This window comes from Neopelma chrysocephalum, unplaced genomic scaffold (assembly GCF_003984885.1).
Source record: "Neopelma chrysocephalum unplaced genomic scaffold, ASM398488v2 Primary Assembly neopelma1_76, whole genome shotgun sequence".
Taxonomy (NCBI): Eukaryota; Metazoa; Chordata; class Aves; order Passeriformes; family Pipridae; genus Neopelma; species Neopelma chrysocephalum.
Genome location: NW_020897737.1, coordinates 9,650,036 through 9,669,228, shown reverse-complemented (window position 1 = coordinate 9,669,228; position 19,193 = coordinate 9,650,036). Strand labels below are relative to the sequence as shown.

At 35.0% G+C, this 19,193-nt stretch overlaps 1 protein-coding gene across 3 annotated transcripts in view; it reads left to right on the top strand.

Annotated features, from left to right (window-relative positions):
* Window positions 1–19,193, top strand: part of CFAP47 (cilia and flagella associated protein 47) — a 275,466-nt gene that overhangs the window by 220,233 nt on the left and 36,040 nt on the right. The window contains exons 58-59 of one of the 3 annotated variants that reach the window (XM_027689060.1): window positions 15,794–15,953; window positions 16,616–16,707. In XM_027689060.1, the coding sequence (XP_027544861.1) occupies window positions 15,794–15,953; window positions 16,616–16,707 (252 nt within the window). Of the gene's footprint in view, window positions 1–8,037; window positions 8,077–15,793; window positions 15,954–16,615; window positions 16,708–19,193 lie in introns of those variants that run through there. The other 2 variants (XM_027689061.1, XM_027689062.1) reach the window with 2 other exon arrangements.

The following is a 19,193-nucleotide window of genomic DNA, read 5'->3' as shown; positions in this document are numbered from 1 at the left end:
GAATTGAGGTGGAATTACTTGTGAGATTAATTGTTTTGATAAATACTTTAGTATGACAATATCTATATGTTCACCTCAAAATTATATATTTCTCCTTGTTTACAAGATATAACCTGAATGAATAATACTGTGGCTCCAGTTCTTGACAAATGGGATCTTAAAATTGTTCTCTGTAGGGGAGGAATAATTTAATTAAAATGAACATCATATCCTTCGTATTCTGCTGCTTTCATTCTTCCCTAGATATTTTGTCATATTATTACTAAGATTAACAAATTATTCAAAATATTTTTTTATGGGAAAGATAATAAATTATTCACATTCTCATTAAAAATTTATATCTTTCACTTACCGGGGGAATTTGGATTCCCTGATTTACTTTTCTGTCATAAAGCCTGAATGATTAGGCAGGGCCTGTTTTGATTTGATAAAGCCATTGGGATTGTACCTGCCTGAGTGTATTTGCAAAGGAATGCATATCACTAGTACCTGTTTTCTCTTCATATAAGTCTCTGTAAAAATTTATTTATCTTTCTCTTCTACCTTTTGTGATGCATACTGGGTCTCGTTTTTAGCTTTTACAATATTTATGCTGAAATCCTTCCTGTTTGCCTGAAGGTCAGGTTGATACCTGCAATCATCAACATTAGTAATAATCTCATATCTTACAATAATATTTAGGTTTAAGCAATATTTATTTCTTTAAATGCATGATTCATACCAAGCTCAAAAAAACCAAACAAACCCCAAACCAACACAGAAAAAAAAAGAATATGGGCACTACTGCTGTATTTGCTGTGTGTGAAGAGGACGTGCTTTAATTGTAACCTGGACTTTGCCTCTATTTGAATGTGATGCTTATTCTGCTCGTAAATCAGAGTATATAAGCCAACAGAGGGGATTTTGAAACTGATATTAAGTATAGGACATAATTTGTGTAGTCTTACAGAACTGCAGAACCACGATTTACATCACAAATAGCTGAAAAGTGCTCGAATTGTGACCTTTATTACTGTAAGGAGTAGTATCTCACAACCATTGAAGCATGCAACACAAAATTCTTCATTTGCACATCAGAGTTAATATTAAGAGTATAGATAAAGTGCTTTATTACATTCATAGTCACTTGGTCTAGTACCATCTTCTACTGAGTGGAGAGAAATTAAACTTATTTAATTGTACAGTAAGGACAACTTTTGGGATGACAACACATTTAAAGGGTTGTGAGAGCACTGGAAGAGTGTTTTGCTACCTCAGACTCTTCTTGCTAGGGCATTAATTTTACCATGAACTGGTTTATGTGCAAGGATTTGCACTTCTAATATTACTGTTAATATGGTACTTTAGATAAAACTTGTATTTGCAAAAATAGTCAAAATCTTTCAAAATTAGGTAGGTAATAAAAATGCACTGGAGCTCGAGTTCTTTCCACACTCACATCTTGTTAAGGTACTTGATAATTTAATTTTCACAAATTTCCACTTACTTGAGAGAAGCAATTTATCATTCTATTAATTTTTAACCAGAGAAACAGTGATACAGGTGTACTAAAGCTTTTCCATATTAAACCCATGACTGTTTCAAAGTAAAACCTTGAGGCTTGAAAGGTAAGCAAATCCTCTTTTCTCATAATTGTTTGGTGAAGCATTGGGAAAATGATTTTCGTACAAGGTCTGAAAGGACACTTAGAATGTAAACTATCCCATGCAACCATCAAGAAGTCCATGAAACTTCCTGATGTGACTCAGTTTCTTTTATCTCTAGATTGGAACTATTAACTGCCTCTTTAAGGTGTTAAATTCATAAGGTCATAAATGACCTTAATGAACTTAATGACTGCAAATCATGTTTTGTGATTGCCTTGTTTGCCTGTTTGTGTTATAAGAATGCTTTGTACATTGAAGTGAAAGCTATAATATCGCAACAACTTCTGATGTTGAATTTGTCTTTTATCTGATTGCTTCATAAGTGCTGAAAATCCTTTATAAATTACATCACTTTTTCCTTCAGAGAGATATTAAGATAAACCAAAGGTTATATGCCCATAAAGATTGATGTCTATTAATTACAGGTAGCATTTCCTTTTTCACAATGAGAAAAAATAATGTAAGCTGATTACCTCTGCTACATACAACCAGCAGAAACCATAACCTGAATTGCATTCCATCCTTTTCTAGTTTCTTTTTTTTCTAGCCATTGTATACAGTTTACTCTTTTCAATTAAAGAAAAAAATAAGAAGTTGATCGCTGAAAAGAACTGTTTTTCTGACCTGTGTGAACAACACTTTAAGTTTTTTACATGTACAAACAAGCAAAAGAGTTTTATCACACACAATAATACAAAATGCTACACAATAAAGTAGCATACCTGTAGCTGTTGAGGAAATTTTGGATGATCCTTATTTTCCAGCTTACTTTGCATCCTTTCAAATGTAAAATCACCAACTGTATCCTATTAGTCTTTTCTTCTTATTGCTTTATCCTTTTTCCAAATCAAGAATTAATTTTTATGTTATTTTTGTTTCTTTGATCCACAGATTTACCTAATTCTCCCATCTCTGAATTAAGTGGAAATGCCTTTTTTCCTACTTTTTGTTCCTCTACCTGTTATCATTTAGAGAAATACTGAGGGTTTTTTTCAAACTTTTTGAAGCCTGTTTACTTATGGAGTCCCTCCATTTGATATACAGTGTTAATTAGCCTGAGTTACTTTCTTTAGGTTGTTGTTAGCCTTTGTAATATAAGCATGTTTAAGTGATTCAAGATGAAAGGGAGAGATTCAGTGATTAGTTAGCTGAACAAACAGAATTTTGGTGGGAATGCAGTTGTTCTACCTCTGTAAAAAACATGTTGGTGATGGAGCATTCACTCTCACAGGAAAAAGCAGGGACTGGAAACAAGTCAATCTTATTCAGTAGCCAAAAAAAAAAAGGAAATCTATTTTTAACAATTAGGTAAATTAACTCTCAGAACATTCTCAATCAAATGTGGAGGATTCACTGTCACTGACAAATTTTAAATCAAGCAGATGAGTTTCTACTAATTAAATTCTCTTGTACAAGAAGAGTTACTAAGACTGAACCTTGATTTTTAAAATGAGTTCTGAGAAATCCTATGTATTTAGGTCAAGTTGGGTGATCACAATGGCTGAAATGAATAAATGAAAAGAAATCTCTGCAGAGTTCTGGATAAGTAAATGTTCTTTAAACGTGCTTGTGTTAGTACAACCCAAAATGGCAAAAAAACCTTTGACATTTCCAAATTAACATTTTCAGAATTTCCATTATATTATTTTTATTATTCTTTTACTACATCAGGACAAAAACAGGGGCAAGAAATCAAGTGCCATCAATAGATACAGATTGTACAAGCTTTCTTTTCTTTAACATTACAGTCTACTGCCTCTAAAGAATTACCATTTTCTTTTAAGTTTGATGGTCATTAGTCTTTATACAAAAGAAAGATATCTAATAATGAAATTAAATTTGTAGATTGAGTATATTCCATCAGAAAAAGCTATAGATTGCAGGAAAATGAACTACTATTTTTTTAATTCTCTCTTACTCTCCTCCAACTCCTTACTGCCATGTATCAGAAGATAAACTTTTATTTTTTTTCCTTTAGGTTGATACCAAATGACAGTTTGTAAAGATCTGTTCCTTGTCATCTTTATACACCTTTTCTTCAGTTTGACACCTATGACAAACAGCTATTGAGAAAAGCATTTGTCCCTACATTTGTTCAATGTTTGACTGCAAATCACTTACGCCTTGAGCTGCTTTAGAGACTATACTGAACCACATGGAAAAGGAAAATGTCTCAGATTTGATGAATGACAGCTTCTTCTTTTGACAGATTTACAATGGATTATCTTAATTGATAAGTCACTTGCATGAAAATTTTCATTCCCAATTATCTCACCACAAGTCATTGTCAGTGAAAGTTACAATTACTGACCTAAAATATCTCAATAGCAGAAAGGTATTGTTTTCATATAGTTTTATCTACTACTGTATTTTAACTAAGTTTTAAAGAGGAATCAACAATTGGTTTTCTTCCTTTCTGAATCAAAAGAAAAATAACTTGTCTCTTACTGAGAATTAAAAATGAGCAGTTTGTGCAAAAAATAAATAAAAACTAAATTCAGACATTTTTTCTGTATTTCATATGAAAATGGTCATCTTACCTCCTAAATTATGGTTGATGGTATGATTTCCACTTCTGGATTCCCACAGAGGTACAGAATCTGCAGCACCCACTTCTGCTGAGAGACACTGCAGCTCCCATTTATCATTGAGCCATCCAAAGCCTGTCTCCTGTGTCAGTGTGATTCATAATCATCCTGACACTGTCAAGTAATTTGGGTCCTTAATCCCTTCCAGAATATCTCAATATTAATTCCCACTTTTAGACTGGATTTATTTTTTTTAATCCAGTTGATTTCCTGCATTATTGCTCCTAAGCATGTTGTTCTTTTTGTTTACGTCCTCAAGCATATCATTCTCTAAATTTAAGAGGCCACTAGCTCATATATTTATTGGATTTTTTGAATACTGACTATGGTTTTCTCTAAATTACAGCTACAGAGTTGATTTTAACCTTGTTCACACAACATGAATCAATGCATGGTCCCCAAGCATGAAGTGCTACTTGTTTTTATGGCTGGAAACTCATACCACATTTCAACTACCCTCTCAGGGAATCAGGAGAGTTGTAATAAATATCATATTAACCACAGAGATTTAGAGGATAAAATATTATGAAGCTTCAAGGAAGTCTTAATGAAATTTAAATATGATCTATATCTATACCTGAGTCTGACAAGTGAGCAGCTGTCACATTAACTGATCCAATATGACCCAGATCTTTGTAGTAGGGTTAAAATATTTCTGAATATTTCTAAACTGATGTGTCCTAACATGGTGTAATGACTGAGTAGCAGAGTTGTACATAAACAGCATGTGAGAATATATGACAATAAAAGATGATATTGCTATTTGACATGTGAATTTTCAGAGTTTGAAAAAATGGATTCTGTCAGAAATCATTACTTGTTAAAGGAAGAACAAGTCAGTGTGAGTTGCTAGTTTGGCCATAAAAATCCAGAATGTCTCTGAAGTAGAAAGGCAGTTGACAGTTCAACAGAATTTCTTGCTAGAGGATATTGCTGATTTTTTTTTCTATACTTTCTCTAGGGACAAATTATTGTTCTGTGATAGTCTTGATAAACTCTGGAGCAGGTTTTGCATGACAATGTTAACAGTCAGACCATAAGATGTATTCTCTAAATTGTCATCCTAGACATATGATTGCTGGCCTCTGTATGTGGCCATTGCGGTTAAGTCAGTACTTATTCTTAAAATTATGATAAAATCCAACAGCAATGACATCCAGGCCATTTTTTGACTGCATTTTCTCCTGGACCAAGGAAGTAATCAAAATGATGTGCTAATAAATACACAAGAAATGAAGCTTCTTTGTCTTCTCTCAGAGAATTTCATTTCCTACACAAAATTTTATAAATTGATCCCAAAACCTTGTTTTCAAAGTGCATGATTTTTATCTTTTCTTTTTTTCACTTGCAGCAGACCACAAGACACATCTTGAACTCATAGGTAGCATTAGGAAGGGAAGACTGCTTGGTTTAAGTACCACATTGTCTATTGCTGTTGTTGTTAATATGTCACAGGCTATTTCCCTGGAAAGTCCACAACACATCTAAAAACAAATAAGCAAACAACTGTTTTGCAGCTGGTATTGCTTTATATGTGCAGCATATAAAACGCAGGAGAACAAAGGTTTTGAAATGTTTATTTTGCTGTCTGAGAGAGAGAAACTACTCAAAACTGTGAAACAAAACTTCTATAGAGAGAAGAAGCTCGAGGGCGATAGAGGTCTCAAGCCTTGAGGATATCCTCTGAAGATATCAGCTCCTAGATAAACCCCAAATGCTTCAGCTACATTGCAGCAATATTCTAGCTGACCTTTGAATATTTTACCTTTAAGGACAAGGACAAAGAATTCTATCTGCAGAGCTGTGAGTAGGAGAAAAGTTTCTGTTAAAGGGACAACTTTTAGGATAGTTCATGTAAAGACTGAACCCGCAGCTCTAAAAACTGGTGCTCTGCCTAAGGATTTTTAATGAAATGCAAGTTTTATTTTGTATTTTATTTGCTCTTCTGTGTTTTACATAGGAGCTTGAGCAATATATTTTCCATTTAAGCCTAATTTCTTTTATTTTCAGGTGGCATAATAGGTGTAATGAATATCTTCAGAATTTTAGAATCTAGAGATTACCTGCTGACAAGTTTTATGTTTACCATTGAGAGTGGCATTGCCACATGTGGGGTTTTAGGTTGTTGCACACAAATCAGAGTTGTCAAAAGGATACATAAGTGGAGCAAAAAAAATTTGTCTAATTTGATAGGCTAAAAAAAGTTATTGTTAGTCCAGTTACAATAATACTACTATTCATAGTCAACAATAATAGAAAAAAGCCCTTATTAACATAGTTGAAGTTGTTACACAGAAAAACTTCCCTATTATCTCCCCCTTTTCTGTGGTGTAATGCTCACCCTTCTGATGTCCCTCTCAGTCTTAAGCTTGACAGCATCAGTCCTCCTCAGAACCAGAGGTCAAATAAGAATGTCAAAGCTGTCAATGCCCCTATTTCTTTGCTTGGAAGGCTATTAAAGTGTTTATTCCTCAACAGTTTGGGGATCTGGCTGGATTGAGTTTTATGCATTATCATAACACAGTCTGCAGTCTCTTTACTGGTTCACAGTTATTCAGTTTTCTGTTCTCTGCTTCATCCAAACTGGTTTACCAATATTGTATAATAGTAGCTGTTGTGATTTGTGTTTATAGTTTTGGATTTCTGATACCATCCCGTGTTGCAAACCATGTTTTTACTCTAATATTATAGATAATTCAGTCTCTAGAGATGCTTACTCATATCTCTATAAACTCAAAATATCCTAAACATGACTGCTAAACAATTGCCATCATAAATTTTAAAAGTTTAAAACTTTTAAAACGTTTTAAGTTAAAATATATGCCAAGACAAATGTCCATTAAATCCTTAGAGCTCACCTCATAATGCTACTAAAAAAGATTTTAATAGTAATGCAAAGACATCATATTTACCGGACTACAGGAGTGTTCTCTCCAGTAGAAACAATATTCCTACTTCAGGATGTATTAAGATATGAAATACATGTAGCATATTGTGGGTTTTGTCATTCACATAACTATTGTTCTATGACACAAGTAAAATTAATGGGCAAAGTTACTTTTAAAGAGGGATTCCTCTTATCAACTTTGTCTATTTCTTTGAGTACTAAGAAACCTAAAAAAAAAATAATTCTGCCTTACTGCAGAAACCTTTAAACCTCAAATGATGAAGAATATAGATATTAAGACCATGAAAATTCATAACTCAGGTGATATCAATATGTGAGTCATTATGACATATGTGACTCCAGTTACATACAGCTGTATGAAGTGTGAAATTTTCGGTTGTGTATAAAAAGTAGAAGGATGTAACAGCACCAGTGTCATTAGTGATTTCACAACACTTTGCAGGTTCTGTTTAAAATCTGCCACAGCTTCAGGACTTGACTGTGCTTTCAGAGATTGGATAAGAGATACATATATCCACGAAGTTTAAAATGAAAGTAAAAGTACATCTGTCAAAAGCAATCAGATATTTGACATATGTCAAAAATTCAATTACATCTGAACTGAAGCAATTACATTTTCCTTTCAACCATGGACTCAAGACACTTCTATGTATGTTTTGATCTAGAAAAAGATTAAGAAACAGGGAAGTTGTCATAGTCTTAATTTACTTCCTAGTACTTTATCTTAGGGTAACATGAACTTTCTTTAAGAAAGAAAGGATAAAGTTTGTTTGTTTGTTTTTTTTTTTGTGGCTGGGCACTAAAATGAAGGACACTTGTTTACAAAGCGTATGCCATGCCTTGTGTGTCTCTTGCATTTTCAAAATATTTGTGGGGCTATCTTCCTCTTTTACAGTGCTGATGCAGAAGAGATTTTGGAACTTTGACTTTGTAGTATGTCTCCTGCTTTCTGTGACTTTAGATTTAGGTCATTACTGTGCTGCAGACCTTTAGGGTTTGGGTGCCTGGATGATCTCACAAGACTTTATCAACATAAAATTGTCATCAGGAAAATAAGGATGATAAGGAACTTTTAAGTGTATGAAATGGTCAGAGGAAGATGGGGTAGATCTACTATGTATAAGATTATTGGAGGGAGAAAATGGATTTGGAAGGAAAAAGCTAGAGAAACTGCCAGTCCACCATGAAGTTTTAAAGCAAGTGTTGGACTGTAGGATAATTAGAACACTTACTATTCTTATTTCTGATTATTCTTCACTCCTTACTCTTATTTATTTGTCATTCCCTCTGTCAAATGACTTTAATACAATACACTCTGGCCTCCTCCACACATTCTGCTCTGTGCTATGGCTTAATTTTGCAAGTTACTGTCTATGCCTGTTACTCTTTTGCTGATCCCTTGGGTGCTTTGTTTGTTCCTTTTTTCCATTCCTGTTGCTGAAATATTCCCTGTCTTTATAATAATTTTCCTTCTCTGACATTTGTCTCATGTGTTGCTCTGTACAGCTCATTCAGCCTTGCTTCCTTACTTCTCCTGTCATTTAGATGTGTCTTTCCTAATGTGCTGAATGGCTGGATTTCTGTAAAGTGAACCCCAAAAAACCTTTTCTATTTATCCTTAATAAGAATGTGATCTTCATGACCTCTGTTACATGTATTTTTTTTAAGTTTTTTCAGAGTTAAAGATCATAAGTGTAATTTTGCTTGTTTTAGTAATCACCACAAGACTGAAATAGAAAACATTAGAAACACTTTTTCCTGAGTATGCTCAATCCTTGTAATCATAGTTGTTACTGCACTCCAACAATAAATTAATATGTGTTTCTGTCAAAATAATTGTTTTAATTTGTGCTGATACTGAACTGCAGGCTATTAGTTAAAGAAAGATAATTTTATAAATGAAAAGAAAACTGTATACTTGGCCTTTTAGACATGCTTCATTTAAAAACAAAATAAATTGTATTAAATGAAACAACATATTTAATTACTCAGCCCTGTTCTCAATCCATTTATTTTAATCTAAATAGCAAATGTTTAGCTTGTATCCATTATTTTGTACCACAAAGAAATTCTTCTAAATCAAATCTCTTAATTAAATAATCCAGAAAGTCTCTGCCAGGAGTATGCAAAATTGTATTAACACAAGTTCCATAAAATAGCCAACAAATCTTATAAACGTGCTCTATTTAATACATTTTATTGTGTGATTATGGTAGGGATGTTTTGAAACCTTTCAGTTAGACTCAAACATTCATCCCTTTGATTGTGCCATTTCTTTCTTAAAGCAACTTCTAAAGTTTTAGCCACTCATTTGTGAAATTGTTTATTAGCATCTGAGCTGCATATTCATGACTTAACTTTTGCAACTAAGGAATTCAGCAACTCAGGGGGGATCTTATTATTCTGCATAAGTGCCAGAAGGGAGTTCTGGAGAAAGGATGGAGACAGGCTCTTCTCAGTGGTGCCCAATGACAGGTAACACAGGAATTTTTATCTGAGCAAAGGGAGTGCTTTGTTTACTGTGGGAGTGACTGAGCACTGGAACAGGTTGTGGAATCTCCATCCTTGGAGATAATTAAAAGCCTTCTTGCACACAGTCCAAATAGATGACCCTTCTTGAACAGGGGGGGTTGGACTGTGTGTCTGTCAGAGGTCCTTTCCAACTTCAAGTACTCTGTGATTTTGTGAAGCTTCCAGAGGCAAGGGAAAACACAACTCTAACTTTTGGTGTAAAAACCCATAATTTACGAAGCAGAGAGTCCCCTAGAAATGCAGTCATCATGGACCATCTGTGAAAAGAGCCTCTCTGGCATGCCACATATCTAAATGAACTGTCCTGAAGGAAGGAAAATGGTGATGTAATCTTTAAAACATTGGATGAGATTAACCTAATCTTTAGCATTTTGCATGGTTATTTTATTAGCTCAATTACTTACTGTTTTGTATATAACTTGAACTAACTTGAAATGCATTATGTTCCATTTTATTTGTCCCAGAGAAGTTGCAAATAGAAGTTTTAGAATAACATATGTGCCCCAAGAAACCATAACTTCGATCAAGTTATATTTTGTTAATTGATTTTGCTGTTCACCTCTGAGAGGACATGAAAGACTGAGCAACCAATTATCTTCCTGTTTAATTTCAGATATAAATAAAAAGTTCAGAACTTCACTGATATGCAGTTCATGACACAAACCTAACTGACATATTAGTAATACATGTGCCCTTCAAACATGAATCTTGATATAGCAAAATTGGTTTCATATCTTCCTTGGAGATAATGTAAGTCATTAAACTAGGAATACATTTTTTTTTATAAATACCATAGAACAGCTCAGATTGGTAGGGACCTCAAGAGATTATCTGGTCCAAACTTCTGTGGAAAAAGGAGCCTAGGTTAGACTAGATTATCTTGTCATGATTTGAAAGCCTCCAGTGATAGGAAGTCTACCATGTTGCTGGGGAGCTTGTTCCAGTTTACAGTTCTCACTGTAAAAAATTTCCTTCATAGGTCAAAATAAAATCTCTCCCACTGCCTCTTGTCCGCTCCATGTGGCTCCTTCTGAAGACAAAGAGCCTCCGTTCTCTTTGTAGATGCCCTTTAAGTGCTAGAAAACTCTGATAAGGCCCCCTCAAACTTTCTCTTCTCTAGGGTGAAAAGATCTACCTCCTTCAGTCTTTCCTCTTAGGCAGATTATCCAGCCCTTTGAACATCTTTGTGACCCTCCTTTGCACCTTCTCCAGCCTCTCCACCTCTTTTTTTTTTTTTTTAAATTCTGTAAACCAGAACTGAACGCAGTACTCTGGGTACAGCCTGACAATCACTAAATGGAAGGGGATGGTCATATCCCTATCTGAGGTGGTCTCATCTCTATCTGAGCCAGCGGTGCCCCTGTGGATGCAACCCAGGATCCAACTTGCCTTTATGGCTACAACATTGCACTGCTGGCCCACGTTCAGTTTGTTGTACACCAGGACTTCCAGGTCCCTCTCAGCAAGGCTGCTCCCTGGGCACACAGATCCTGGCTTGTGGGCTCTTTGGTTATAATATCCCAGTTCAGGAGCTTGCACTTGTCTTTGAACTTCATGCAGTTCTTGCTGGCACATTTTTCAAGCCTCTCCAGCTGTCTGTAATTTGGCTCTCCCTTCTGTCCACCTCATCATTTTAGTGTCATCATGGTGACATGGTGAGAAACTCTGCCTTGTCAGCATTATATATAACATTTTCCCTGCCCTGTTTAGCAATGGGAAAGTTTTTCCCATGTTTCTCCTTACTGCTGATATTTGAAGAACCTTTTCTTGTTTTTCTTGATATTTTTGGTCAACTTCAGTTCTAGCTAAACCTTAATCTTCCTGATAGCATTTCTGGTTACCCTAGTAAGGTTCTTGTATTCCTTGATGGGTATTTGGCCGCCTTTCCATAGCCGGCGTGATGCTTCTTTGCCTCTAGCTGCACCCAAAATCTAATTGTTAAGCCAGGATGATTTTTTCTGCCTCCTTCCTTTACCTTTAGAGGAGTTGCACTGTTTTTCATATCACCTGCAATTCACTGAGATAAGTACCTGTGTCTGGTTTCACAAACAAGGTTGTATTTTATATGAATTCTTAAAATTCAGAAAGAAGACGAAGCCTAGTGACCTATCATGACCACAGAATTCCAGAATCACAGAACTTTTTAGGTGATAAGGAACCTCTTGAGATTGTTCTGTCCATCCAACCCCTCCCTTGCCCATGCAGAGTCATCTAAAGAAGATTGTCCAGGACCACATCCAGTCAAGTTTTGAATATCTCCATAGATAGAGGCTGTTGGCTGCTGTATGATAACGGTCAATTCAGAAAATTTTATTCATATTTACTCATTGAGACTGAATAATTATAATACTGATGTAGCAAAACTAACACAGGCTGCGACTTTCTCACTGTTTTTTTAATTAGAATTCATAAAAAGGGATTGTGATCATGTTTCAATGAAAGGAAATAAAAAAATTCAAGAAGCTTCACTGGAAGCAAAAAAAAAAAGATACAAACAAAAATGAACCCACCCTTAATAAGAGTTGAGGCTGAAATGTTTTCTGTTCTTTATTAAACTCAGAGGATTTAGTAGTGAAACACTTTTGGAAGAGCTTCTATAAAAGATTTTAGTTTTCATATGTGAGTCAGGCTTTTACCTCTTTTAGCAGATGAAAAAAAAAGGAAGAACACCTAGGCCTGACTTCTTTTATGTATTTCAGATACTTACTGGAGCACTGGCAATATCTCAGTCTTTACTATCTGATATCAGTTGTTCTTTTCTGGATGAGTTCCTTGAGAAAGAATTAGCAATAATTCCCCAGCAGCAGCTGTTGCCTATGAATATTTTGGAGTTTGCCCTTTTGAGATTGTGAGGATAATAGTAGAAAACAGACCTGATTATACTGGGTTGACATTTACATGGCCAGTGCTAATTTTAGCAGGGTTGTCTGTGGTTTTGTGGTTTTAATTTAAATGATTCTGTAGTAATTTTACTGGAGAAACTATCATGAAAACAAGTAAACAAACAAATAAAAGTGCCCCCTCCTAAATGATTCTCCATCAGACTTCAAAAAACATTGTGAGCTCTGCCTGAACTGAGTGCTGCTCTTCTGGATACAAGCAATGGGAGGCACTCTCAGATGTTACAAAATTAAAAGCAGTGCATCAAGGAAGATAGTCCTTTCGACATCTAGAAAATTTATCATCAAAGCACCTTACTAATATAAAAAATACATGACTTTGTGATGACGTTCCATGAGAGGATGATGATTCTTTGCAAAGAATACTGCAGGATATTTTGCTCACAATTTTATCACCATGGCACTGCTTGGTATACCTGCTCTTAAAATTTTCCTAAGCTACTGTAGAGGCAACAAATGCATCTTTACCCATCTGTATTCCTTCCAAATAATGTCCCAGATGTAGGGATGCACTGCTTCTTTACTTTAATTTTAGCTCCCACAGTGCTATGCTTTTTAAGGCTGACACAGAAATTACACAGAACTCAACCACAGTGTACTGCCCCAAAGAAGTGAAACCAGGAATTTGAAATACACTCATTTTGATTTAATTATGTAACTCAGTTCTGAGTTGTAGGCTCAGTGCCCAAGGAATCTTTTACAGAATCAGTGTTCTCCACCAGCCTTTGGAGAGGCTTGAGGCAAGGCTTAACAAAAGGTTATTTAAAAATGAAATGAGGGAGATTTCAGATCTCCACATGCCTCTCTGCAAGGCAGTTAACTCAAATTACAGCCCTTGGTTTGAATCAGATGGCTTCAGTCTTTTAAAGGGTCAGCTGATCTTACTCTGCTAACTATTACTGTTTCCTAATGGGCTGTAGGACAGTGAAAGACAAGCGAAGTATTATCAAAATCTGGCCCAAAGCTTTTTACCAAAGGTGATGTACCTCTATTCCAAAAAGAGCCTTGCTATGGATTTCTTGCAAAGTATTTGTAGGTACTCATTGCAGTATAAATGCTTACATGAAGATAAGGGAGTCAGCCTTTTTGCAGTGAGGCGTATTTCATCTATCTTGTTAACTAAAATCCAAAATCATAAGGAAATAAATCTGCATTAGCAGTTAATGATCAGTTGGTTAGTTGACAGCTGCAGGCAAGCCCAGTGATATAAAAATTACTGTCATGAACAGCTTCTACTAAGAAGATTTTTTTATTAAAAATGTGAATACAATCTGTTTCAACAGCAATATTATAAAATTTGTCTTTTCATTATCTTTAATAACCAATTTTCTACCAGAATGACCCAGAATGCTATCATATAGATTCTGTATTAAAACTTATTTTAAAAAACCAAGGCACTATGTCCTGGAACAGACATAATTAAGCTACAGTTCAAACAATATATGCAATGCATATGTAATATAACTAGGTACTAGTTTACAGTTTGTTCTATTTGTCATATGTTAAAAGTGACTGCAAATGAAACTTAAGGATTTGCTGTAATGGTGTTACAAAGTGGTTCCCTGCCGTTGTTGGTTACACTACTTTGGTGTGCGTGTATGTGGATTCAAGGCAATCTAATTGCAAATGTATCCTGAGGAATACTATTGTGTTTTAAAGATATTACATTATAGGCCTCTGTCTTAAATACACCAGTTTAAGCCCAAAGTGGGCACATCCCAGGAGAGATCTGCCTTTTCTCTCATGGGGCAGAACAGCGTGTCAGTGCTGTAGCATTACAACAATGTCTGTGATCAGCTTAGTTATTTCTGATACTGGATTAAAAATTAGTTGCTAATTTTTAACGATTTTCAAAAAACCTTTTGACCACGATTACCAACAATATACATATATGTAATATATCTTTTAAATCTTGTGTATGGACTTGATAATGCATCAAATAGGGAGATTAAAAGGTAAAAAAAATCTTAAATCTTTATTGGAATAAAAAAGAAGAAATACAGTTTGTTTTTTCATTCAGATACTAATATTTTAATGGATTTTTAATGAGGATATTTTCATGCTATTTCATGATACTAGACTTTTCAAGTAATAATTTCAAAGACAAATCACTCTTGCCACGATGAACTAATACAAATACACAAGAACTAAGCAATTAAAAGTACAAAACAGTTGGTTAATTTCCATAACTACTATATGATAAACTTCTTACACAAATCAAGATATGTTTAGGTAAGAATTTTGTACTCTAAGTTGAGCAAATCCAGTCATTCCCAGGGAACGATACTCATAGGCCTGTATTAGCATGTATGCATTGTAGCAAGTGTGAAATATTATCACAAAAAATGATTCAAAGCTTAATGTAGAAGTAGTTGGTCATAACTAAGAGGATTTTCTGCAGATAGAGTTAAAGCTGAAACCCTAACCCTGAGATACTGTTTCCTGCAAATATCAAGAATTCTTTTCAAAGCAAGGAGCTTGATAGTGATATTATTTACTTGTTCTATATTTTCCATAACTTTACTTCTGAAATAGCTGGAATGCATCCTGAGGTAGACGTTCCGATGCTTGGCAGACTGGCGAATCATTGGAACAAGCCCTTAAAAGTTCAATGTTTCAGGCTACCTTCATTACAGACAATATAGCTTTAGGTTTTCTTTTTTAATACAGCAAAATCAATCCGATGTAATATCATACCGAAAAGGTGTGTTTTGTATAATAATAATGTAGATTATTTTAAATATATTACAATTATATCTTGAATGCGCTGTTACTCACAGGTGCAACCCACAGCTGCTGAAAAAACATGACTGAGGCCCTAGAAAATCAAGGGATTGACATACATATATTACACATGATCTCTGAATATTAAATGTGGAACATAGTTGTGGTTTTTTTCTTTTGAGCCTTCAGAGTTTCTCTGGGTCCCATTTCAAAGGTTAACCAGTAAGTAGAAGTTTAAAACAACACTTCATATGAACTCCTCTATCCAGGATATTGGAACATAGTGTATCTGATTACAGGAAGACAGGCCACAAATGCTACTATAAGATTAGAATTGGCTGTAGCAAGAGCAGGGTAAAATGGAGCTTTTCACAGGGAAAACAGTATACTGATAAAATGTTAAACAGTGGTTAAAAAAGTGAAAGGGAATTATATGAGTAAACCAATAATTTTCAAAACTTTCAAAATACCATAACAATCTGTTATTTCTTACAGGAATCCATTTAGCTCCAAAAGAAAAACTGAGTATCCCCGTGTTATTCGTGCCACATGCAATGAAAATGTATAAAGCTGAGGTAGTAGTTCGTGTAAGGAAGGAAAATGGTGAAAACTGGATTCATGAGTTCTCTGGTGGATCAAATAAAGACTCAAACAGGTAATTTATTCTAATAGGGAAGGAAAAAGTAGTTGAGGATACTCAGTCCTGTCTTCATTTCCCCTTTGGCTATTCATGTGTAGCTCCCAAAGGCAATCAAGTGTCTGATTTGAGGGCAATGGGTGACCATCAAAAGCTTTACATGTACCCCACAAAGTATGCGGATTCAGAGTAAGAATTCCCTCTATCTTAATATCTACCTGTTCTCACTTTAAATAAAGAAAATGTAAAGTACTAGCTGCCAGTGCAGTTATGAATATTGAACAAAGCTCTTAGGTACCTCTGTTTTTTTCTGTGTGTTTGGGCTAATTATGGTTCTCATTTGGATATGTTTATTTAATGCATAAACTGCATAAACTTTGTTTTAGTGTACATATGATCTGCCAGAATGCAGGTCAGGCCAAATGTTCTCATATCCAGACAGAATAATATTCAAATATGCTAAGTGGATGTAAGTTGTAGCTAATATAATTTATAGCTGATATAATTTATAGCTGATATGTATAGTTGTATTTTATTTCTTATTTTTGTCAGAAATATTTATCATTACAGTACACAATAAAATAGAGTCTAACCTTTCTAACAACTCTTAAGTCTAGATCGCTTTGGAAAAAGAATTCCCCACAGTCTATCATGATGATACTCTTCACTTATTTTCCTAGGAATGTTTTTCTAGCAGAGAATGGGGAAATCGAGGGAATACTCTGGAGATATCCAGTTCATGGAATACCTGAAGCACCACAGCAGAAATTAGGTAGGTAATGGTTGAAAAAAACTTGAACAATAATTTTAAGAAAATTAAATAGTCATTTATGTTCTCACCTGCTTGATCACAAGAATTTGTGACAGTACTTTGCTACAAAGTAAAGATGTAAAAAGATGAAATCACGTATTAAAAATAAAATCTCCATTTGCAACCTACAAATCTAGATCTATTATTTTGTTCTCATTGTGGATAAAAGGGGCTGGGGGCAGCTGGAAATCTTAAGGCCTATGCCCTTCACTGTACCAATTAATGCTGAGTTTGAGAAGTCTAATTAACTCATGGGTAGATTTCTGCTTCCATGCCCAGAACACCCTTCTGGAGAGTTTACAGGGTGTAAAATATTGGAGTAGATGTTCACTGCTTTTCTCAGCCTTGAATTTCATTTCTTAATTGAAAGCAGAATACAGAGTTGTGTGAATAGCAGTAAGTTTTCCCTTTGCTTCTGAGAAGTAAACTTGCATTAAAAAATGACTGACACTCACAGGGGTTTTTTTGGTTGCTTATTTTGGGGGTAGTAAATGCTTATAGAATTGATCACCTATTTTTTTTAAGGTGTGATGTAATCCCAGAAATGTGAAACAGGAAATTTTGAACAGCCTTTTAAATCTATAACCTTGATGGAAGCTACATTTCAATGTGTAGATGAAGGAAAATTTTATAGCAACTTGTCCTTTCAACTTACCTTTTTAAGAGTGAATAAGTGAATATAATACCTGTATACACTAAATGTATTAAGGTACAGGAACAATTTCTGGAAAAATATAGAAATAGATATTTGCACTGTCATTAATTTATGTTGCTTAAGGACTCTTTACTTGTAGACAAATGCCAATGATGTGGTATTAATTAGAGCTTTCATCTCTTTAATTTCCACTTTAATACCTTAAGGAATGAAACAGAATATTATCATGTAATCAACTGTTGCCCCAAATGATGGTTTTAATGAGTCTCATTAGCATTAAAACTATGTATATTGATGTGAATATTTGTTGTGTTATTTAAATCTGTTATGTAATTCACTGGCACTCTGAGATAAATCTCCCTTTTATTGGGCTGTTGTTTTCATTTGAGTCACAGAATCATTAAGGTTGGAAAAGACTGCTAAGTTTGAGTCCAACCACTGACCCAGCACCTCTGTCTTACCACTAAACCATGTTTGTAAGCACCATATGTACGTGTTTTTGAACACTTCCAGGTCTGATGATTCCACCACTTCTCTGGTGACCTCGTTCCGATGCCTGACCACCCTTTCCATGAAGAAATTTTTCCTAATATCCATTCTAAACATCCCCTGGTGCAATGTGAGGCCATTTCCTCTTATCTTGTTCTTTGTTACTTGGGAGAAGAGACCAACCACCACACAGCTACAACCTCCTTTCATGTAGTTGTAGAGAGCACTAAGGCCTCTCCTGAGGCTCCTTTTTTTCCGGGCTGAACACCCACAGCTTCCTCAGCTGCTCCTCATCAGACTTGTGCTCCGGACTCTTGCCCAGCTCCAGTGCCCTTCTCTGGACACGCTCCAGCCCCTCAATGTCTTTCCTGTAATGAGGGGCCCAACACTGAACACAGGATTCGAGGTGCAGCCTCAGCAGTGCCGAGTACAGGGGGATGGTCACTGCCCTGGTCCTGCTGGCCACGCTATTGCTGACACAAGCCAGGTGCCAGTGTTCTTCTTGGCCACCTGGGCTCACTGCCTCATGTTCAGCTGATTTTTGACCAAATCCCCAGGTCCTTTTCTGCTGGGCAGCTTCCCAGCCATTCATACCCAAGCCTGAGGCGTTCCCCGGGGTTGTTGTGACCCAAGTGCAGGACCCAAGACTTGCTATATAAGCTATGAATTAAGATTATTAGCATTCATAAATTGCTTAAGTAACATCATTTCTGTATATGATCAGAAACCTAAATAATGTCAAATCTTAAGTAATTTTAAATTCCTAAATGTTTCTTTAAAGCAGCAAAACTAAATTATATTTATAAATCTTTTCTATTAGTTTATGTTCAGTAAATGTAATGCATACAAGAAATGTTGCATTCATTTTAAATACATGCCATTCTTTGGCCAGCATGTTATGTTGGGCTAACTTTTTTTTCTAAGGGAGTACTAGGTTCTTCAAAAATTACCCAGAAAACTGAAATATCTGTTTGTACGTGTATTTAGGAAACTTTCTATTCCTACATTGATTCTGAAATCCTATGGTTTTCAGTTTTAAATGGGCTTTTTAAAAACCTATGTTGTAAGGCATGAATCCAAAGCAGATAATAACAAGAAATATACCTTTTTAAAAATTAGTTTAAATAATAAACAAAAGAGTATTGTAATTTCTTTTAATGCAGACACTTATTAAAATTGCCTGGAGGCTACAAGCTCTTATGTCAAAAACCAAAGCTGTTTTGCTCGTATATTAGCCAGTTCATCTTTCTGTCATTCTTATTTGCATCTTAATGTACTTAAACTTCTAGAAGTCACTTGGCTT